Source organism: Petaurus breviceps, unplaced genomic scaffold (assembly GCF_028583685.1).
Source record: "Petaurus breviceps papuanus isolate PSGF00001 unplaced genomic scaffold, PetGlider_PUasm1.0 90919, whole genome shotgun sequence".
NCBI classification, from domain to species: domain Eukaryota; kingdom Metazoa; phylum Chordata; class Mammalia; order Diprotodontia; family Petauridae; genus Petaurus; species Petaurus breviceps.
In genome coordinates, this window is record NW_027187378.1 from 10,084,436 (window position 1) to 10,103,253 (window position 18,818).

Consider the following 18,818-nt stretch of genomic DNA (forward strand, 5'->3'; position numbering starts at 1 on the left):
ATATTTGTAATCTCTATAGGCATTGTGAATATGGCATTGCTGATACAGTGGGTCCTTTTCCCATTTTTATGATCTTTTTGGGCTACAGCCCTAGAAGTGGTATTGCTGGGTCAAACGGCATGCACAGTTTTATAGCTCTTTGGGCATAGCTCCAAATTGCCCTCCAGAATGGTTGGCTCAGCTCACAACTCCACCAACAATGAATTAGTGTTCCAATTTTCCTACATCTTCTCCAACATTAATCATTTTCCTGTTCTGTCATGTTAGTCAATCAGATAGGTGTGATGTGGTACCTCAGAGTTGTTTTCACTTGTATTTCACTAATCAGTAGTGATTTAGAGCATTTTCTTCATATGACTGAAAATAGCTGTAATTCCTTCCTCTGAAAACTACCTGTTCATATCCTTTGACCATTTATCAACTGGGGAATGACTTGTATTGTTATAAATTTGACTCAGTTCTCTACATATTTTAGAAATGAGGCTGTTATCAGATACTGGTTGTAAAAATTCTTTCCCAGTTTTCTCTGCTTCTCTTCTAATCTTGGTTGCATTGGCTTTGTGCAAAAACTTTTCAATTTAATGTCATCACAATTATCCATTTTGTATTTCATACTGTTTTCTGTTTCTTGTTTGGTCATAAAATCCTCCATTTTCCATAGATCTGACAGACAAACTATTCCTTACTCTACTAATTTGCTTATAGTATCAGCCTCTATATCTAAATTATGTACCTATTTAGACTTTGCTCTCATCTCTTTATAGTTCATACTGGATCCTAAATGCCCCCAAACCAAAACCAAGAAATCTTAACACAATCCTTTTCTACCCAGGGGCATGATTCACTTGGTTTTCAGATTAGAGAAAAACGAAAGGACTAAAGGCTTTCTCCTGAAGCAGAAGAAGGAAGGTCATCAATCTTGGGAGGCGCAGTGGCCAGAAGGAAGCAAGGTCAATGTTGACCAAGTGGCCACTGTCGTTCTACATGGGGCAACTAAAGAACAGAATGGGCCACATGTTATGAGAACTAAAGAGGACCTAGCAGCTCTACGGGTATTCTCACTGATGCCTTTCCCTACTCACTGACCTTTTAACCCCTATATCCAAGGAAGGTTAAAAAATTTTCTGAAGCTATCCAAGAATCTGCTAAGTCAAGACTAGGAATCCATTTCTCAATTTTTTTACAGAGGTAAGTGAGTGAGGAAATAGCATTCACAGCTTGGTATAGAATCCCCACACCCTCCCCCCAAAAAAATCAGAACAGGGAAAATCAGAATTCAAAAGCACAAAAAGCAAGCCCTTTTACTATTGAGAATGATGAGGAAGAGGGGCTACCTACATTTTCCTCAATATCTTCCCAGTTTAGAATCCAATACTCTCCCTAGTCTCCTAACCAAGCAATGAGAGAAATAATTTTTTTTTAAAAGAAACAATTCTTGATGCCTGAGGAACAAGAAGCAAACTTCTCCTCTGATGGGACTTCCCCTCTTCCAGGCCCGGAAACAGAAAAATTATAACCTCAGAAGAACTGAAGATTCTAGTACACTGGAATTCCCCTCTTGACTTCATGTTCCTGGGCCCACTATGGAATAAATGAGTGTTTTGATATAGAATGCCTTACATTGGTCACTTTTACATAGTGTATCAGTAATGTATTCCCTTTAATTCTTTGAAAAGAAATACCACTCTAAAGCAGCAGCCCTTTGTCTTGACACCAAGAACCCTTGTCTCTTTAATCTGAGTTTCACAAGCCCTCTGCATCCACCCCACCCCCCAACACACAAATACATGCTATGTCACCTTCTTCTCTAATTTCTAATGTCCATGGCTGACACAAGAGTGAGCCAGGAAACCCCCCAACAAGCCACAAAGGACTACCAGACATTTCAGCAGCCCATACATGTGTGGCAGGTGTTCTGAATCTTACCAGTTATTCTTCTCTAGAATGCATATACCCAAGCACCCACCCAGGGCCTGGGTCAATAGTATATACTTTGCCCCTTTTTGTATGTAGAAACTTTACATGTATGCTGTTGCCATTTTTATATGTCCTTGCTGTCTTCCCCAGTATAATGTAAGCTCTTTGCAAGTAGGGACTATTTAATTCTTGGTACTTGTACTCCCTAGTGCCCAGCCCAGTGCATGGCACATAGTATGTAAGTACATCCCTGAGGACTGACCAAATCATGACTCTACCTGGGATTTAATGGTGCATCTGTCCCAAAGCCATTAGGAGTCAGGCATTATTTTCTACCTTTAAGGTTTACCAGATTTAAGAAAAATCAGCTTTATTTGAATTAACTTACTGAGTTTCCTTTAAATTCCTTTTCCAGATCTTGAGTAACTGTTGAATCCTCTGCCAATGTGATTTGGCTACAAAGAGCTAATGCTCTTTTCTTAAACTTTTATAACCCCGCATTCATTGCCAATAGTGTGAGGACTTCTGCTCCAAGCCTGGTTTTCTTCTGATTTCTCACCCGAAGAGAAAGTTGGGTGTAGAATGTCATTTATCAGAAGTGAAAAGAGAAACTTTGCTCTGGTTCTAGTGTGTGTCTGGGAGAACCTTTCAGGCAATAGTCTAAAGGACAGGATAGAAGAATACCCAATAGCAGGACACCAGTGAATCTGCAGCCAGGAGAACCCAGAGCCAGGATGATTTGGTCTTAGATCTGCAACTTCTAACCTTTTGTGCTCACTTTTAAGTCAAAGAGGGATTGCACCATGCTTATCACCAAAGGTTCTCTGACCCAGATTCGGAAAGGACAGAAGAACAGCAAGAGAAGATAGTTTCTGCATTCAGAAGGTCAGCTCTGACTTCAGAAGGAACCTTGCCCTTCTTGCTTGTCATGGAGATGACAAAAGGGAACTACATGAGGGACAGCAGCGTTCCTTGTTAAAAAAAAAAAAACACACACAAAAAACAAACCAAACAAAAAACACATAACCACATATTCAACACCTGACTCAGGAGGTTCAGGCTCTCCTAAATTTGAGAGTAGAAGTTCTTAGTGGCCCTTGAGGGTATGACTCTCAGTCCTAATGCCCAGGGAAAAGGGGCTTCCAGGCTCTATATTTCCCTGGCATTAGGAGTAGCATCTGTCGGTCTGTCTCTCTCTGTTTTCCTCTCTATCTCTGTATCTGTCTCTCTCTCTTTGCCTCCCTCATCGGAGATTCAAAAATGAGCCTTCGGAAACCAAGAATTTGAGCCTGCTGAATTCCAATGTAAGCTTGGTATAAGAAGAATCTTTTTTAACCCAAAGCTCTGGTTTAAATTTATCTGATTTTATTTTTTCCATAAGTAAAGAAGGGAATGGGGAACAAAGGCAGGCTTTGGCAGGCAATTCTCTGCAGCAATCCATTATCTTCTCTGTCACACAACTAACTGAAAGAGGAAGATGATAGAAGATCCTTAGGTTTTGTTGTCTGTTGATTCCATTCCACAAAATGAAACTGACTTACTTAGTACAGTCATGTTGTTCAGGCTTTCTTCCACCAAGGTCTCCCATGTGTATGTTAATAAAACTCCTCCACAGAGGTAACAAGAGAGAAAGAAAGAGAGAGAGAGGGAGAGAGCACTTTGTTAAAAGACCCTCTCTGACTATTAATACGAAACACTGCATAGAGCAGGAAGGCCTATGCTAGACAAAGACACCAGATCCAAAAGAAAGAGAAGTCTCTAGAAATGGTGAGGCCCTCCTTAAGACAATTCTCAATAAACACATTATCAAAAGTAACAGGGAGAGCCCTTTTTGTTATAAAAAGCAGAAATTACAGATATAGGTCTTAAGATCAGACTTACAGCTAAAATATACCTCCAAGGTCATCTTATGTAGCCTAACCACCCCATTTTGCAGACAATGAAATGGAGGCCAAGAAAGGTTAAATAACCCATCAAAGATCACAAAGATTAAAGTGGCAGAACCAGTATTTGTACCCAAGTCTTTGTTCTCTAAATCCAGCTGCCCCCTTTTTTTTTTTTTTTTTTGCCTTTTGGAGGGGGAAAAGGTAGGGCCATTGGGGTTAAGTGACTCGCCCAAGGTCACATGGCTAGTTTTTGTGTTAAATGTGAGGCTGAATTTGAACTCAGGTCCTCCTGTCTCCAGGGCCGGTGCTCTGTTCACTGCGCCACCTAGCCACCCCCAGCTGCCTTCTTAAACTTGACTCTATTATATATGGGAAGAAATATCATAAGACAAAATTTAAGTACTTACTGTAACCTGAATTATTTCCCTTCCCAAACAATTCTAAGAAAAAAGAAACTATAACCTCACAACTGAGCACTCTACCTGGGGGTGTGCAACTGCCACTTCATTCTACATAAACTACAGCAGTACAGTGACCCGATGAAACATCTGTTTCTCCACAGAGGCGCTGGGGCAGCCAGGAGTAAAATGTAAAGGAGTACTAACTAGATCTTTGGCCAAGATATGGGCTACAGTTCCCCTCAGGCATACTACCTTTTTAAAGTAAAATTCAAACAAATTAACAACCCCCCCCCCACACACACACACGCACACGCACACACGCACACCGTTCAATCCTCTATGCGCCCTCGTATCACTCTACTAGATCACTGAGGGACTAGTTCCCCATCCCTTCAGGCCACTACTGATCACCAGTAGCAGATGCAACATTACTGCAACATAAAGGAAGAACTCCAAGTATTCCAGGGCCGGTAAAAAATTGTTTATAGAGTTTTCATATGATCATAGTTAAAGCTGGAAAGAATATTGGAGGTCAGAGAAATCACTGGACCTTAGAGCCAAAGTATCTAGTCCAACCTACACCTGAACAAGAATCTCTTTACAATATCCCCAAGAAGACTGCAGCAAGGGAGTGCCTGCCAGTACCTCTTCTGGATACTTACTGCTAAGAAGTACCCTTTGCTCCTAGATCAGGACTGCAACAGGACAAGTCTAATAACTCTTCCAGGTGACAACTCTTCATATGTCCACATGTATCCCACACTCCTCCAAAATCCCCTCTTCTCCAGGCTAAACATCACCAATTCCTTCAACCCCCCAGAAGGATCCTTTCATCATCCTTTACAAAAATGGGGGGGAAAGAGTATGAAAAAACATTGATAAGTGCTAAATATGTGTCAACACTATGCATTGGGGCTACACAAATAGAAAAGGCTATGATGGAGCCCACTCTCAAGCAGCTCATAATCTAACTGGTGGAGATAACAAGTAAAAGGGAAGGTGAACTACAGGGCGGAGGAGGAGACACAAGTCCCTAAGGGAGTTCAGTTTCAGGGCAGATGGCAAGGGTTAGGGACCCTTAACTTATGTAAACAGGTCAGATAACGGATCCAAGGGACTTCAGGATATAGAGGAACAGCCTTAGGAGGCAATGGCAGAGTAAGGCCTGGGGGACCTCCATCTCATCAGAAGGAATTAAGTTGTGTACTTTATTAAGTTAAAATTGTAGACAACTTATCCAAGTTGTGGGAGCAGTCAAAACAGCCCAAGCAAAGGGGGGAAGAAGGATGTCTCCAGTGGTGACAGGTATTCCTACCACCTACCATTGCCTGAGGCTGGAGGAAAGGGAGAGAAAGAGACCTGAGAATAGCCAGGATCTTAGCAGAGCAGGACTATTTCATTTCCTTAGCCCTGGATTCTAGGATTCTCAATATAACTTTAGTTTACAGTCAGGTATTTTCATATCATACAACTGACTCATAGGGTTTGTAATTCACTAAAATCCCAAGTCATTTTTTAGAAAACTGCTGACTAGCCACACCTCTTGAAACTGACTTTTAAAAACCTAAATGTATGACTCCATATTCACCCCTACTAAATTTCCATCTGTTAGGTTCCATCATTCTAGCCCATCAAGACCTTTTTAGATCCTAATTCTGCTCCTCTTGGTGTTGTGCCATCTGCAAATCTGATAAACATCCTTCATTGTATTCCCCACAGTGACTTGCACATAGCTGAATAAATATTTACTGAATGAACAAATGTTCTGTACAAGCGATGTATTATCTGTTCATTATCCATATTTATCTTGCATTTTATTCCTCATCTGTATGTTTTTCTAAATGATGTCATGTCAATGTTGTTTGTCTCAACTTGTGTGCTCTTAGCAGGGTTAAAACAATTTACATCTCTAAAACTTTTAGTGGAGTCCCCCTCTGATGTCTGTGCAATCCTGGAGCCTCCTCATTTTAAAGCTGAAGGAACAAGGCCCAGAAAAATTAAGTGAATTGCTTATGATTACCCAGGTAGCAAATGGTATAGTTAGGATGTGAACCCAAATTCACAGGGCTCAGCCATGCGTCTGGCACATAGTAGGTATTTAATAAAAGTTTACTAAATTGAATTGAACTGAAATGAATTATAAATACAATTTATCTATTAGAAATCTCCCTTCCTCTAGGTACCAAAATTTCCTCTCTTCTACTAACACTAGAACCAAATCCTGCCCTCACCAGTAGCTTATTCCTTAGGTTGAAGTTTTCAATTGTGATATTTTTAAAATGCGGCATGTGAGGACATACCCCTAAGAAGGTCTATACAAATTGTAAAATATTGACATAATATTATAGCACAAGAAGGGATGATAAACACGGGGGTGGGGGAAATTACAAAGAAAGAGGCAAAGACTTTTAAAAAGTGATGTAGAGTAACAAAAGCTAATTTTGTAAGAAAACACATAAATTAGATTTTTTTTTTTTGCTTTTTGGAGGGCAATTGGGGTTAAGTGACTTGCCCAAAGTCATACGGCTAGTAAGTGTGTCAAGTGTCTGAACCTGGATTTGAACTCAGGTCCTCCTGAATCTAGGGCCAGTGCTCTACCCACTGTGCCACCTAGCCGCCCCATAAATCAGATTTTTTAAAAAAGGAACTATAGCAACAAAACTTTATGGCTACACAGAAGACAACATGAGGGGACAGGGCAAATAAATTGCTTTTTGTAAAACCTTTATGTAAATTTATAAGTAGCAGAATAGTGACCGTAGTTTTCCATTCAAAATCTTATTTGTGATTTCATTCTTCCTTTTGTTCATTTGATTCTTGGCCATCATTTGTTGAGATGACTGTAAAGTTTGTAATTTTGAACAGATTTTTTTAAGAGACCAAATATAAACTTAATATGGACCTTCTACTCACAAATCAAGGTGGGAAAGAAGACAAATGGCCGATCCACACTTTTCATGGCTATATCATCTTTAGATTATGCATCCAGAGATGCACAAGAGCAAAAGGTTAATGAGATTTAGAAAAGGTCCCTGAAGGCCTGACCTTTAACACTGACAAAGATGTAACTTTCCAAAGAGTCCTTTGACTTCCATCCACCTCCACTCAATTTTCCCTACAGTGGTCATATGAAATGATAATGGAACTAACATAAAAGCCTGACCCATTTTATATTCCTTTGGACAGGAAAGACAGAGATAAGGAGAAAGCATCTCTCTGAGGAGAGACCATCTTAGACCTTTTGGTGTCTGCATCAGCTTGGACATATAGCACTAAACATCTTTGTGCTCACCTAAACAGACAGACCTGAGACAATACCCAGATGAATATGCCCACAAGGACATATCCTGATTGAAGAGTCTTCAATCAACAAATACTAGCCTACTACATTTAAGACACTTAATTTAAGCCTTATCAATGATAATAAAATTGGCTGGGGAAGGGAGAGATGCAGAACTCACTTTTGAATTTATTTTTACTATAATTCACAAGGTATAAGACTAGACTAGTCTCACCCTCTCGAGTTTCCTGACTGATCCTCCTGGTAGAGAGATGCTAGCTAGCAGGATGGGATATGATGGCTAAATTTCTCAGTTCACTGATACATGTAACTCCTGAGCAAGGAAACTCTACCAATGCAAGTTGGCACCATTTCTGCAATTTATAGTCTTAGAAAGAGTTGCCTAGGTTATTGAGAGGTTAAGTTATTTTCCTGGCCTCAAGGCCAACCGTCTATCCACCACAATACAACAGCTCTACAAGCAAGCATTAAAAGTAACAAAAAGTGGGAAGAGAGGGAAAGGAAGGAAAAGACGAACCAATGGATAACTGAAATTAGGATAATCCACTCTTTTTTTTTTTTATGGTTCCTGGCTTCTAAGATGACCAAGAAGAGGAAGAACAACGGGCATTTCAAGAAGGGCCATGGCCACGTGTAGCCCATCTGCTGCACCAACTGCGCCTGCTGCGTGCCCAAGGACAAGGCCATTAAGAAGTTTGTCATCTGCAACATCGTGGAGGCCGCGGCTGTCAGAGACATCTCCAAGGCCAGTGTCTTCAACTCCTATGTGCTGCCCAAACTGTATGTGAAACTGCATTACTGTGTGAGCTGCGCGATCCACAGCAAGGTGGTGAGGAACCGCTCCTGGGAGGCCCGCAAGGATCGGACGCTCCCGCCCTGCTTTGGACCTGCAGGTGCTGCCCTCAGACCCCCTCCAAAGCCCATGTAAAGAGCTATCTGTCCATCAACATTCCTGAACCAATTAGAGGAAAATAAAATGGTTGGTCTATCTTAAAAAAAAAAAAAAAAGATAATCCACTCCATCCAGTGTTTACCATTTAATAAAAACTCAACCATTTGGTTTAAGCTAGATATATATGTGTGTGTGAGAGATGTGTATATACACATATCTGTGTGTGTGTTTTATATATATATTATATAGATATAGAAAGATAGAGAGACAGATAGATAAAATCAGTGACACTGTGGAGCCCAGCTCCCAAACCAGGCACCAAGAGCACGTAGAGTGAGCCTCACATGCCTAAGAAAAAGAAGCAGAAGAAAACCAAAGACCTCATCCAACTCTGGGTTTCTTCCAAGGTCCTCAGAGAGGTGGTCTAAGAATGTGCTGGGCTAACCCTAAGCCTAGCCTAACAAGAGAGGAACATGAAGTGTTGGTAACAGACTAGGTATTTTTCAATGGATCTGGAATCCCCTCCAAAGATAAGGTCCACAACCCAAGAATTGCTGTCCAGGCTCACCTATCAAGCTGCCAGAGAAGGGACACCCCAACAGACACGGAGGAGCCACCAATGCAGTTTACTGATTCAATGAGTCCCATTACGGTTCTTTCTATCTCTTCTCACTAAATAGGACAGAAGGAGGGATACATTTACAGACTACATGGAACTTACCTTGTTAAGCTCCCTCAGTCTGTTTTTGGCAGCAGCAGCATCCTGTTGCTCGGTAGCCAGCAGCTTTTCCTTCTCTTCCAGCTGTCTCTTTAAGACTGCCACAGGATCGCCTTTCTGAGTAGCCTAGAAATGCACCAGCAGATTGGAATTAGGATCTAAGAAAATACCTGGTGGCTGCACATTCTACTGAAGTTTCCCAGACAGCAGTAGGAGGCGCTGCAGTCCTACAAGGAGCAAGACTGCCAAAGAATCCTGTCTATCCTTCCAAGTTTCAAAGGTCACTACTAACAGCTTACAGGTTTGTAGGCTTGCCAGACATTATCTCATTTCTTCCTTTCGACAACCCTGAGAGGCAAATGTTACAGGTATTATTATCCCCATTTTACAGACAGGGAAACAGAGGCTTGTGGTCACACAGTTTGGAGTCATCAAAGGTGGAAACACCTCTCTCCTGACTCCACATACAGTCATCTCTCTACTATACTAAATCAGCTCACAATTATGGAGGGGAAGGCATTAAAAAAGGTCACGTACGAAAACAATACTTTCCAAACAAACAACTCCTTGTCTCATTAAGAAGCAAGAACATTAGAATCAACACCACCAGTAGATATGTGCTAATTTTTTCTGAAAATCCCAAACAACCTTCTCTGCATTATTTTATAATCAAGTGCTAAATAATAAGTAATATGTCCCATGAATGACAGTGGCATGAAGGACAGACTGGAGGGGGCAGAGAGTAGAAGCAGAAAGACCTCTAAGGTTACTGGAACAGCTCAGGAGATTAGGAAGAAAGATCTGGATTAGGGAGGTAGCAGCTGAAACACAGGAAATAAACATACCTGCGTAGGAAAGGCGAATGAGGAGGAAGGTTAACAAGGAAAGCCAGGTGAGAATGGCAGTGCCCGGCCACCAATGAGGAAGTCAGAAGGAGTATGTTTAAGAAGGAACTTTGGTTTGGGACACTTTGAGTCTGAGATGCTGGTGAAAGACTCACATTTAATCTGTAGCTGAGGCTACCAGATTGCTTCCTCTCCCCCTCAATTCAGGACTTTATCATCACTTTCCTGTATCACAGCAGCTCCCTAACTGGCCTCTCTGACCCTCTAGCCTCTCCCCTCCCCAATGACCTGCCAAACCAGTAGTCCCAAAGGAGAGGTCTGACCATATTACTGCCATCCACGAGATGTTTCAGTGGGTCCCTGCTGCCTCTAGGTTCACCCTGCCTCAACCCATTTCTCCCCCATTAGACTGTAAGCTCCCTGACAAAAGGGACTATTTTTCCTGGTATTTGTATCCCCAGTGCTTAGCACAGAGTAAGTGCTAATTAAATGTTATCTGCTCAGATGACTTTCATGTCTCTAATAAATACTTTTCTTCTGCCCTCTAGACCCCCCACTGACCAATGTGTGCAGAACATTTGGTTCAGTTCAAACTGGCATTTATTTAGCATTTAGTATGTGCCAAATGCTGTACTATTTGCTGAGGAAACAGACACACATGAGATAGTCCCTGCCCTCAGGGAGTTTACATGCTAGTGAGGGGAACATCCAGTACACACACCCATCAGTAAATGCAAAGAGAATTTTTGGGGAGTGAGAAAGAATGCGTGTGTGTGTGTGTGTGTGTGTGTGTGTGCACGCGCGTGCATAGTTCACACATCACTAACACCTTGGGAAAGAGCACTGTGGCAAGTGAACTGATCTGGGCAGGAGTCAGGGCTTTCCAGGCATGGAGGGAGATAGAGTATCATGTATAGTGAATGGCATGAGGGCTGGTTTGACCAGAGTGCAGAGAGCAGCGGGAGGGGGGAAGGTAATGTGAAATCGGACTAGAAAGGTTGAAGCAGGGTGAGCCTAGAAACAATAGAGACCCACGGAAACGTCTTGTGGATGGATGGCAGTAACATGGTCAGACCTCTGCTTTTTCTCAAGGAGAGGAGAGAGCCAAGGACACACCTCAGGAAAACACCCACATTAAAGAGTGAGGAAAAGTCCAATAGGGGAGAAAGAGAGAGGGAAGAAGAACCAAGAATCTTTGATCCAAAAGGAGGTGAGAGCTAGAATATGCAAGTAATTAACACTACTAAGAGTTTCAGAAAAGGTCAAGGATGAGAATTCCAACAAAAAGGTCACTGGATTAGTGACTAGGTCACTGATGGCATTTGAAAACAGTTTCAGCCAAGTGGGAAGTGGGGGTGGAGGAATCTCTGAAACTGCTTTCACCTGTGTGGCAGGTAATATGAGTACCACTATCCTCTTCACTTTACAGATGAAGAAACAGAGGATCAGAAAGGTCAGGTGACAGGCTCACAGTCACACAGCTGGAACCGTGAGGTCAGGGTGCAAACCCGTGGCTCCTGGCTCTGAGGTTACTCTTCTTCTCACCAAACCATGCTGCCTCAAAGAGAAAAACAAACTAAACAATGTAAGACGTTCCCATAACAAGAGGAGGAAACTGTATGAAATATTTGGGCAGGCTTAGATTCACACCAGAAAAAGAAACTTATGTTCTAAGTAGCTTTGTAAAGGGAGACAGGGCTTTATTGGTGTTCATGGCTACACCGCCCCTGGACCCCATCCCACCAGCTGCCACATTTTCTGGATTCTGTCTCCACAACTCCCATGCAACAACTTTACTGCACATATATGGCCATACCCTAATTCAGCCCTTCATCAACTTTTTCCCAGACTATTACAATAGCTTCCTAAATCAAATCTCTGACCTAATCTACCCTCCAGTTACCAAAGAGATATCCCAAAAGCATAGGTGTGACTATGTCACTCCCCCACTCAAGAAGCTTCAGTGGCCCCCTATTGCCTTTAGAATAAACTCCAAACTCTTCTGTTTGGTACTTAAAGGCTTTCACAGTCTGGCTCTGACCTCTCTTTCCCAGCTGGGTTCATGCCTTCCTTTCATGCAGTCTAAGTTCTTCCAGTCAGTGGCCTCCTTTCTGTTGCTGTCTCCATGCCTTAGCACAAACCGTCTCTCATCCCTGCTCACCTCTGCCTCTTGGAAGCCCTAGCCCCCTTCAAGGCTCAGGTCAACTATCACTTCCTATCAGAGGCCTTCCCTGATCAACTCCATCATTCCCCACCATGATAATCTCTCCCCAACCATCAAATTATTTTATACTTTTTTTTTTTTTGGCTTTTTGTAAGGGCACTTGGGGTTAAGTGACTTGCCGAAAGTCACACAGCTAGTAAGTGTTAAGTGTCTGAGGTCAGATTTGAACTCAGGTCTTTCTGAGTCCAGGGCTGGTGTGCCCCCAGTCGCCCCTATTTTATACTTTTTAAAATATATATTTTATAGTCACTTAGGGTACAGGTTGTTCCTTAAGCCACCACACTCCACCCAAGAGAATGTAAACATCTTGAGGGGAGACAGTTTCATTTTTTGTCCTTGTCTCTGCAAGTACCAAGCACATAGAGCCTGGCATATAGTAAATGTTTAATAAATGATTTCTGAATTGAACTGAACTAAACTGTTAAGAAGCCTGAAGGCTCTGGGGCAGAAGATGAGTCTCTCCTAACCTACCTACCATGAGGCATGAAGTCTGTTCATCCTCAAATCTATGGAGTGGGGGGTAGCTGGGACTCCTTGGAGCTTTTCGCCTGGGTCTTAATGAGTCTGTAAAGACACCATACAAAACGCCATTCTCCCCACCTCCCAAAATAACCCTCAGTTTTGTTCCAGAAAGAAATACTTAATGGGAATTCTTAGACTAAAAATTACAAGGAGAATTCTTAGTTCAATCAATAAAGAACCTCACAAGCTAGTCTAAGTTGAACTACCAAGCACACGGGCCAACAGAGGAATCCTTTTCTCAGTAACACACAAACTGACAACTGTAAAGTGGGGATAACAACATCACCTACCTCACAAGGTTGTCATGAGGCCTGAATGAGTTAAAATATGTAAAGCACTTTACAAACCTTAAAGTTCTATATACATGCTTATTATTAATAACTTTTATGTAAGAAAAATATGATACTCAACAATAATCCTAAACACTTAAAGCAAACAAAACTCTCCTAAAAAGAGGATGGCGCCACATTACCTCTCCTAGGCTCAGGTGGGCAAATCTGGACTGCATCCCTGAGGACTTTCACTTTCTTAGCAGAGAGAGAAAAGAAGAGAAGCGGGTAGGAGGAGGGGAGAGGGGCTGCAAAGCCAGGCTGCTGCTATTCAACTCAGCTCTCTGTCAGAGCAGATCTAGAACAGCAGACAAGGCTAGGAGGGATGGAGACCCAGGTGTTCCAGGACTACCAAAAAGAAAGGGAGCAAAAGCAAAAGCAGAGTTGTCAGATTCCTGCTTCCTCCACTGCTGGACAGCAAGAGACGGACATGCAGCTAAGTCCAAAGAAAAATTCCAGAAGCCCCACCCACAACTTCTGGTCAAATTACATCACGTGTCCAGTCATGTGTCGCCTCAGCTCTGCCTCCTGGGAGGTGAGGCACTGCCTATCCACACTGGAAGTTCTGCCACTGGAAAATAGTTTGGAAGGGGCTCTCGTCTGTGAAAATGCATCTCCAGAATTGGGATCCATAGTCTTGCTCTGTGTCAATGACAGGCAGCTGCCCCTTGGCGTCTAAAAGCATCTCTACTGCTTAGAACCGGCATAAGGAGGAAAGAGGAAGGAAGGGGGAAGGGAACAAGCATTTATTGAGCACTTACTGTGTGCCAGAAAACATGCTAAACACTTTACAAATATTATTTCATTTGGTAATGATGAGGAAGGGCTCTTCCACTGCCTTCTTTCCCACTTCAGACAGCTAAAAGCTATCAGATGTAAATTATGATAATGGCAAAGAGAGTGGAAGAAACACCTGATAAGATATCAATTTATTAAGGATAACTTTTCCAAAGAAAGGAGAGAATGCCTAACACTGAAGGATCATACATCTAGAACTGGAAGAGATCTCATTCCACTTGAACCCCTTCATTTTACAGGATAAAGAAGCTAAGGCAAAGGGAAGTTAATGACTCTCCTCCCTTTCCACCTTCATTATACCCTACTCCCCTCCATATACTCTATGGTTCAGTCATACTGGAATTTTTGCTGCTCTTCTAATGGTCACCCATGGCTAGAATGCATTCCCTCCTTCCCTATCTTAAAACCCCATGTTTAGGGTGGCTAGGTGGCACAGTGAATAGAGCACCGGCCCTGGAGTCAGGAGGACTTGAATTCAAATCCGACCTCAGACACTAAACACAAAAACTAGCCGTGTGACCTTGGGCAAGTCACTTAACCCCAACTGCCCTGCAAAAAAAACCCCATGTTTCCTTCAAGACTCAAACGCCACTTTCTACTTGAGGCCCTCCTGGTCCCTGCCTTCTCCTACAAGGTTACCTTGTACCTACTTTGCATGCTTTGGGTATCATTAATAGAGAGAGAGCTAGACCTGAAATCAGGAAAGCTTTGATCTGAATCCTGCCTCAGACAACTACTAGCTGTGTAATCATGGGCAAGTCACTTCTCTCAGTTTTCTCGTCTGTAAAACAGAGATGATAACAGCACTTACCTCACCAGTTACTGAGAAAAACAAATAGGATAACATGTGTAAAGTGCTTTTAAACCTTAAAGCACTATATAAAAGTTGGCTATTGTGTTTATTAACTATTAAGTGTAAAAAAAAAGTATCAAAAATTTTATGTGCATTTTATATGTTCATACTGTTTTATAGGCTACAAAATCCTTGAAAATACAAGCTGGGAGATCCTCACACATAGCAGGGCTTAATAAACACTTGCTGGTTGATTGAGTCAGAGAGGATAGTGTCAGAGTGTGAGATGTGAACTCAGACCCTGACTCCAGAGCCAGGGCCCTTCACACTGTAGCAGGCCTCCTTCATGACACACACCCATCAAGCCCATCACATCACCAAACAAAAACATGGGCTGAGGGCATTCCAGAACTACATAAAACCAATCCTACGAGAGGCTATACCTTCCCTAGTTCCACTTTAGCCAATCCTCATAGGGTGGGAATGCTCAGAATGTAGCAGCTTCCATAATCAGAAGAAGCAGGATCTGCCATTAAACTACAAGGACTTAAAAGACTTCTGGGCTAATGAGTAGACAACATTAACCACATCACTGCCATATCCTAGACTTCATGAGCCAGTTAAAGCCCTTGGGAAGCATAAGACTATGGACCTACATTAACTGTCACTACTCCAACTCACTCGGCAAGAAGAAAAGGTCCACTTTCTATTTCCACACAGTGAAATTTAGCCTAGCCCTCCAGAAGTGTTGAATCATCTCCTCAAGCTGCTGACTGCCCCAGGAGAGATGGCAGCTGTGACTGTGGCAGGTAGAAGAAAACTATTTTGGGGGCAGAGAAGCTAGCATTGTTTCTTGGGGGTGCTGACATTCCGTCCCCAGCAATCCCCAGAAACTCGGGCAGTAAAAGCCATTTGACAAATTCAGGGAGGAGCCCGGACACAGCCCTGGAGCAATCGTTTGGGTATCTCTCCAGTACTGAGTCCCAGCCTGGGGTTTGGCACAGCCCAGAATGTCTCTAATTATGTCCAGAAATGATGAAAAATCCCCCAAGCAAAATTAATTTTCATTCACTTTAATTTACAAAGATAAATATGGGTTATGCTGCACCTCTGGAAGGAGGATTTTGGTCACATGACAGGGAGTAAGGACTCCAAAAGGGTGAGAAGTCATGACTGTTGGGACTTGTACCAGAAAAAGGAGAGTATTAAATTCAAAAAGGATTTATTAAGTGCTAGCTAGATGCTAGGGATCGAATGAGAGGAGTTAAGAACAAAACAAAACCAAACCTAGCACTACCTTCAAGGTGCTTCCAGTCTACTGAGTTTGGGTCATTCCAATGAGTTTCAAACATGAAATATTCTGCTATATTCCACCCTTGTTCTTCATTATTTTCAAACTATAGCTTGGAATAATTCTTACAAGATCACTCCTCTCTCCTCCCCATAGGTTCATAGGAATTATATCTATTTTAGAATACATTTTATCAACAATGTTTGTTTATACAAGATAAGCCCACCATCTTGATCCCTACCCAAGGACAGCACAATCCCCTGTACTAAAGTGATACAATGCCTGACTGGACCCTGTAGACAACACTCTGCCCCTCATAGATTTTTCCCATCTCTCTATTAATAAGAAGAAAGTACATTTCATTACCAGATTATAGGATCACAGATTTAGGGAAAGAAAGGACTTCTAGTCTTCTAGACCAAGTCCCTCACTATACAGATAAGAAAAATACATCTCAGATATTTATAGGATAAGCCAATGTCATGCTGGCAGCAAGTAGCAGAGTCAAGATATGAAGCTAGATTCTCCAACTCCAAATCCAGTGCTCTTTCCGTTGAACCACACTGAGTATAGAACTTACAGTAAGGAAGATCTGAGTTCAAATCCAGTCTCAAACACAAGCTGTGTGGCCTTGGGAAAGTCACTTAATCCCTCTCAAACTTGGTACCCTCATCTGTAAAATGGGGGTAATCATAATAGCCTCTACCTCACAGGGTTGTAAGGACCAAATACTACACATAAAGTGATCTGCAAATCTTGAAGTGCTATATAAATGTTAGCTATCATCACCATCACTTTAAAGTGAAGGTTTGCAACTCCTAACGGTCAGGACCGAAGTTCTGGCAGTTTAATGGTGATCAGAATATAGCAGAAGACAAAATGTGTTTGCACTGTGATTAAGCCCAGATTGGGATTAAAGGGATAAGACAGTATTCTTTTCTGAAAAGAAAAGTGAAGGACAATTTTAAAAGACCAGATTGTTTTATAAGCATTTTCTTTCCAGCTTAACAACTCCAGTATGAGTTCATCAGTGCTATACATTCATATCTGGGAATACATCACCACGAGCACAGCTGCAGATATCTAGCTACAGTGGCTGTGTGTGGTACGAGGGCTACATAACAATTTCTATTTGTTTTCATTCATGTGGGGGAGGAGAAGAGTAGAAACATGTACATGTGCGCAGGGCACACGCGCACACGTGCACGCATGCACACACACACACACACAGAGTCACCATTAAAATTTCTGTCAAAACACTCCCTACCTTATGCCAGGTATCCTGAACAATTCCAGCTTTCTCTGATAAGATTTCAATGAGAGAATGGGCTTCCCCTTCATTGAAAACTGTACTTCGGAGGGTAGATACCAGAGTCTTGTAGGGCAGATAGAGGGGGCCATCAGAATCTGTTGGAGCTATAAGGAGAGAGAAGCAGCATTTATTGAGGATCATGTTAAATAATACATACAGATCTTACAGATCTCAATGTCAACTATTATTATTATTCATATACACATATACCAAATCAAGCATTTGGGGGAAGTTTCTAATCAGAACCAATTTAGCATAAAACACTTATTAAACACCTACTGAGTTTAGAACACTATGTGCTAGACGAGAGAAGATTTAGTTAAGACAAGATCGCTGCAAGCACTGTTAGAGCTTATATTCTAGTTACCAGGAGAAAAGAAAATAAACTCCCCCACAATTTCCTAACTGAATAAAGAGGGAAAGTGAAGGCCAATCTACTTTAGGATTATTCAAAATGCTAAGAAACTAGCTAATAAAGGTAAAGTTTCTTCCCTTTTAAGAGTGATTCAAAAAAAAGAAGTGAGAAAGGTGAAGAGAAGAAACTGATCCTGCTGTCTCCTTGAGAGACAGACATAGAGACAGAGAGAAAGAGAGAGAGAGAACATCATCCTTTCTTTATCACTGCATTTAACAACAATCTCTTGGCTTCTACTATAAGGTGAACCATTTTATTTTTTGCAAAGAGTAGTAGTTGCTTTCAAGTGCTCAAGTTTTTCACCAAGTTATTCACTTTCCCAAAGTTCTTCCTTCCCCCATATGCCACTGACAATAATCCGCTCTGACTCTTCCCCTGACTTGCTAAGTGGACAGAGTCCCAGGACAGCATACCAAGGTTAATAAAAATAAGGCATAAACTCCAGCAGTTTCTCTGATGCATTACCTCCCACAAAATGATGGGATTTACCTCAAAATAATTGTAACATTCATTGCTTCCCCCTCCTCCCCCCATGGTCTCTCTCCAAAACACTCAAAAGGTATAGTGTTAAGATTATGGAGTCAGGTTATATCCCAAAGAGATCATAGAAATGGGAGAAAGACCCATATGTACAAAAATGTTTATAGCAGCTCTTTTTGTGGTGGCAAAGAATTGGAAATTAAGGGGGTGCCCATCAATTGGGGAATGGCTGAACAAGTTGTGGTATATGCATGTTATGGAATACTATTGTGCTTAAGAAACGAGGAGCAGGCAGTCTTCATATTTACCTGGAGAGGCTTAAAAGAACTGATGCCGAGTGAGAAGAGTAGAACCAGGAGAAATTTGTACACAATTACAGACACAATGTATGTGTGATGACCAACTTTGATAGACTGGACTCTTCTCAGCAATGCAGTGATATAAGTCAATCCCAAAAGACGCAGGATGGAGAGAAAAATGTGCATCCAGAGAAAGAACTAGAAAGAACTAAGTTTATATCCAGGTGGAAGCAAAATACCTGATCTTTTTCATTCTCTTATTTGGTTTTATGTCCTCTTTACCATTTTTCATTCCAGCTGGTACAATCCGTCCTTATAACCTGACCAATGTATAATGTGAAAGTATTTACAGATCCTATACTTGACTATAAGCCGCCATGGGGGGGGGGGAGGAG

The 18,818-nt window shown here is 41.9% G+C and overlaps 1 protein-coding gene and 1 pseudogene across 2 annotated transcripts in view; one reads left to right on the forward strand and one right to left on the reverse strand.

The window, feature by feature from the left end:
* RRBP1 (ribosome binding protein 1) overlaps positions 1–18,818 on the reverse strand; it is a 120,094-nt gene that overhangs the window by 38,420 nt on the left and 62,856 nt on the right. For both annotated transcript variants that reach the window (XM_069075458.1, XM_069075459.1), the window contains exons 3-4: positions 17,185–17,333; positions 9,119–9,241 (exon numbers count right to left, since the gene is read on the reverse strand). In XM_069075458.1, coding sequence (XP_068931559.1) covers positions 9,119–9,241; positions 17,185–17,333 — 272 coding nt within the window. The remainder of the gene's footprint in view (positions 1–9,118; positions 9,242–17,184; positions 17,334–18,818) is intronic.
* LOC138151897 (small ribosomal subunit protein eS26-like) lies at positions 7,560–8,518 on the forward strand (annotated as a pseudogene).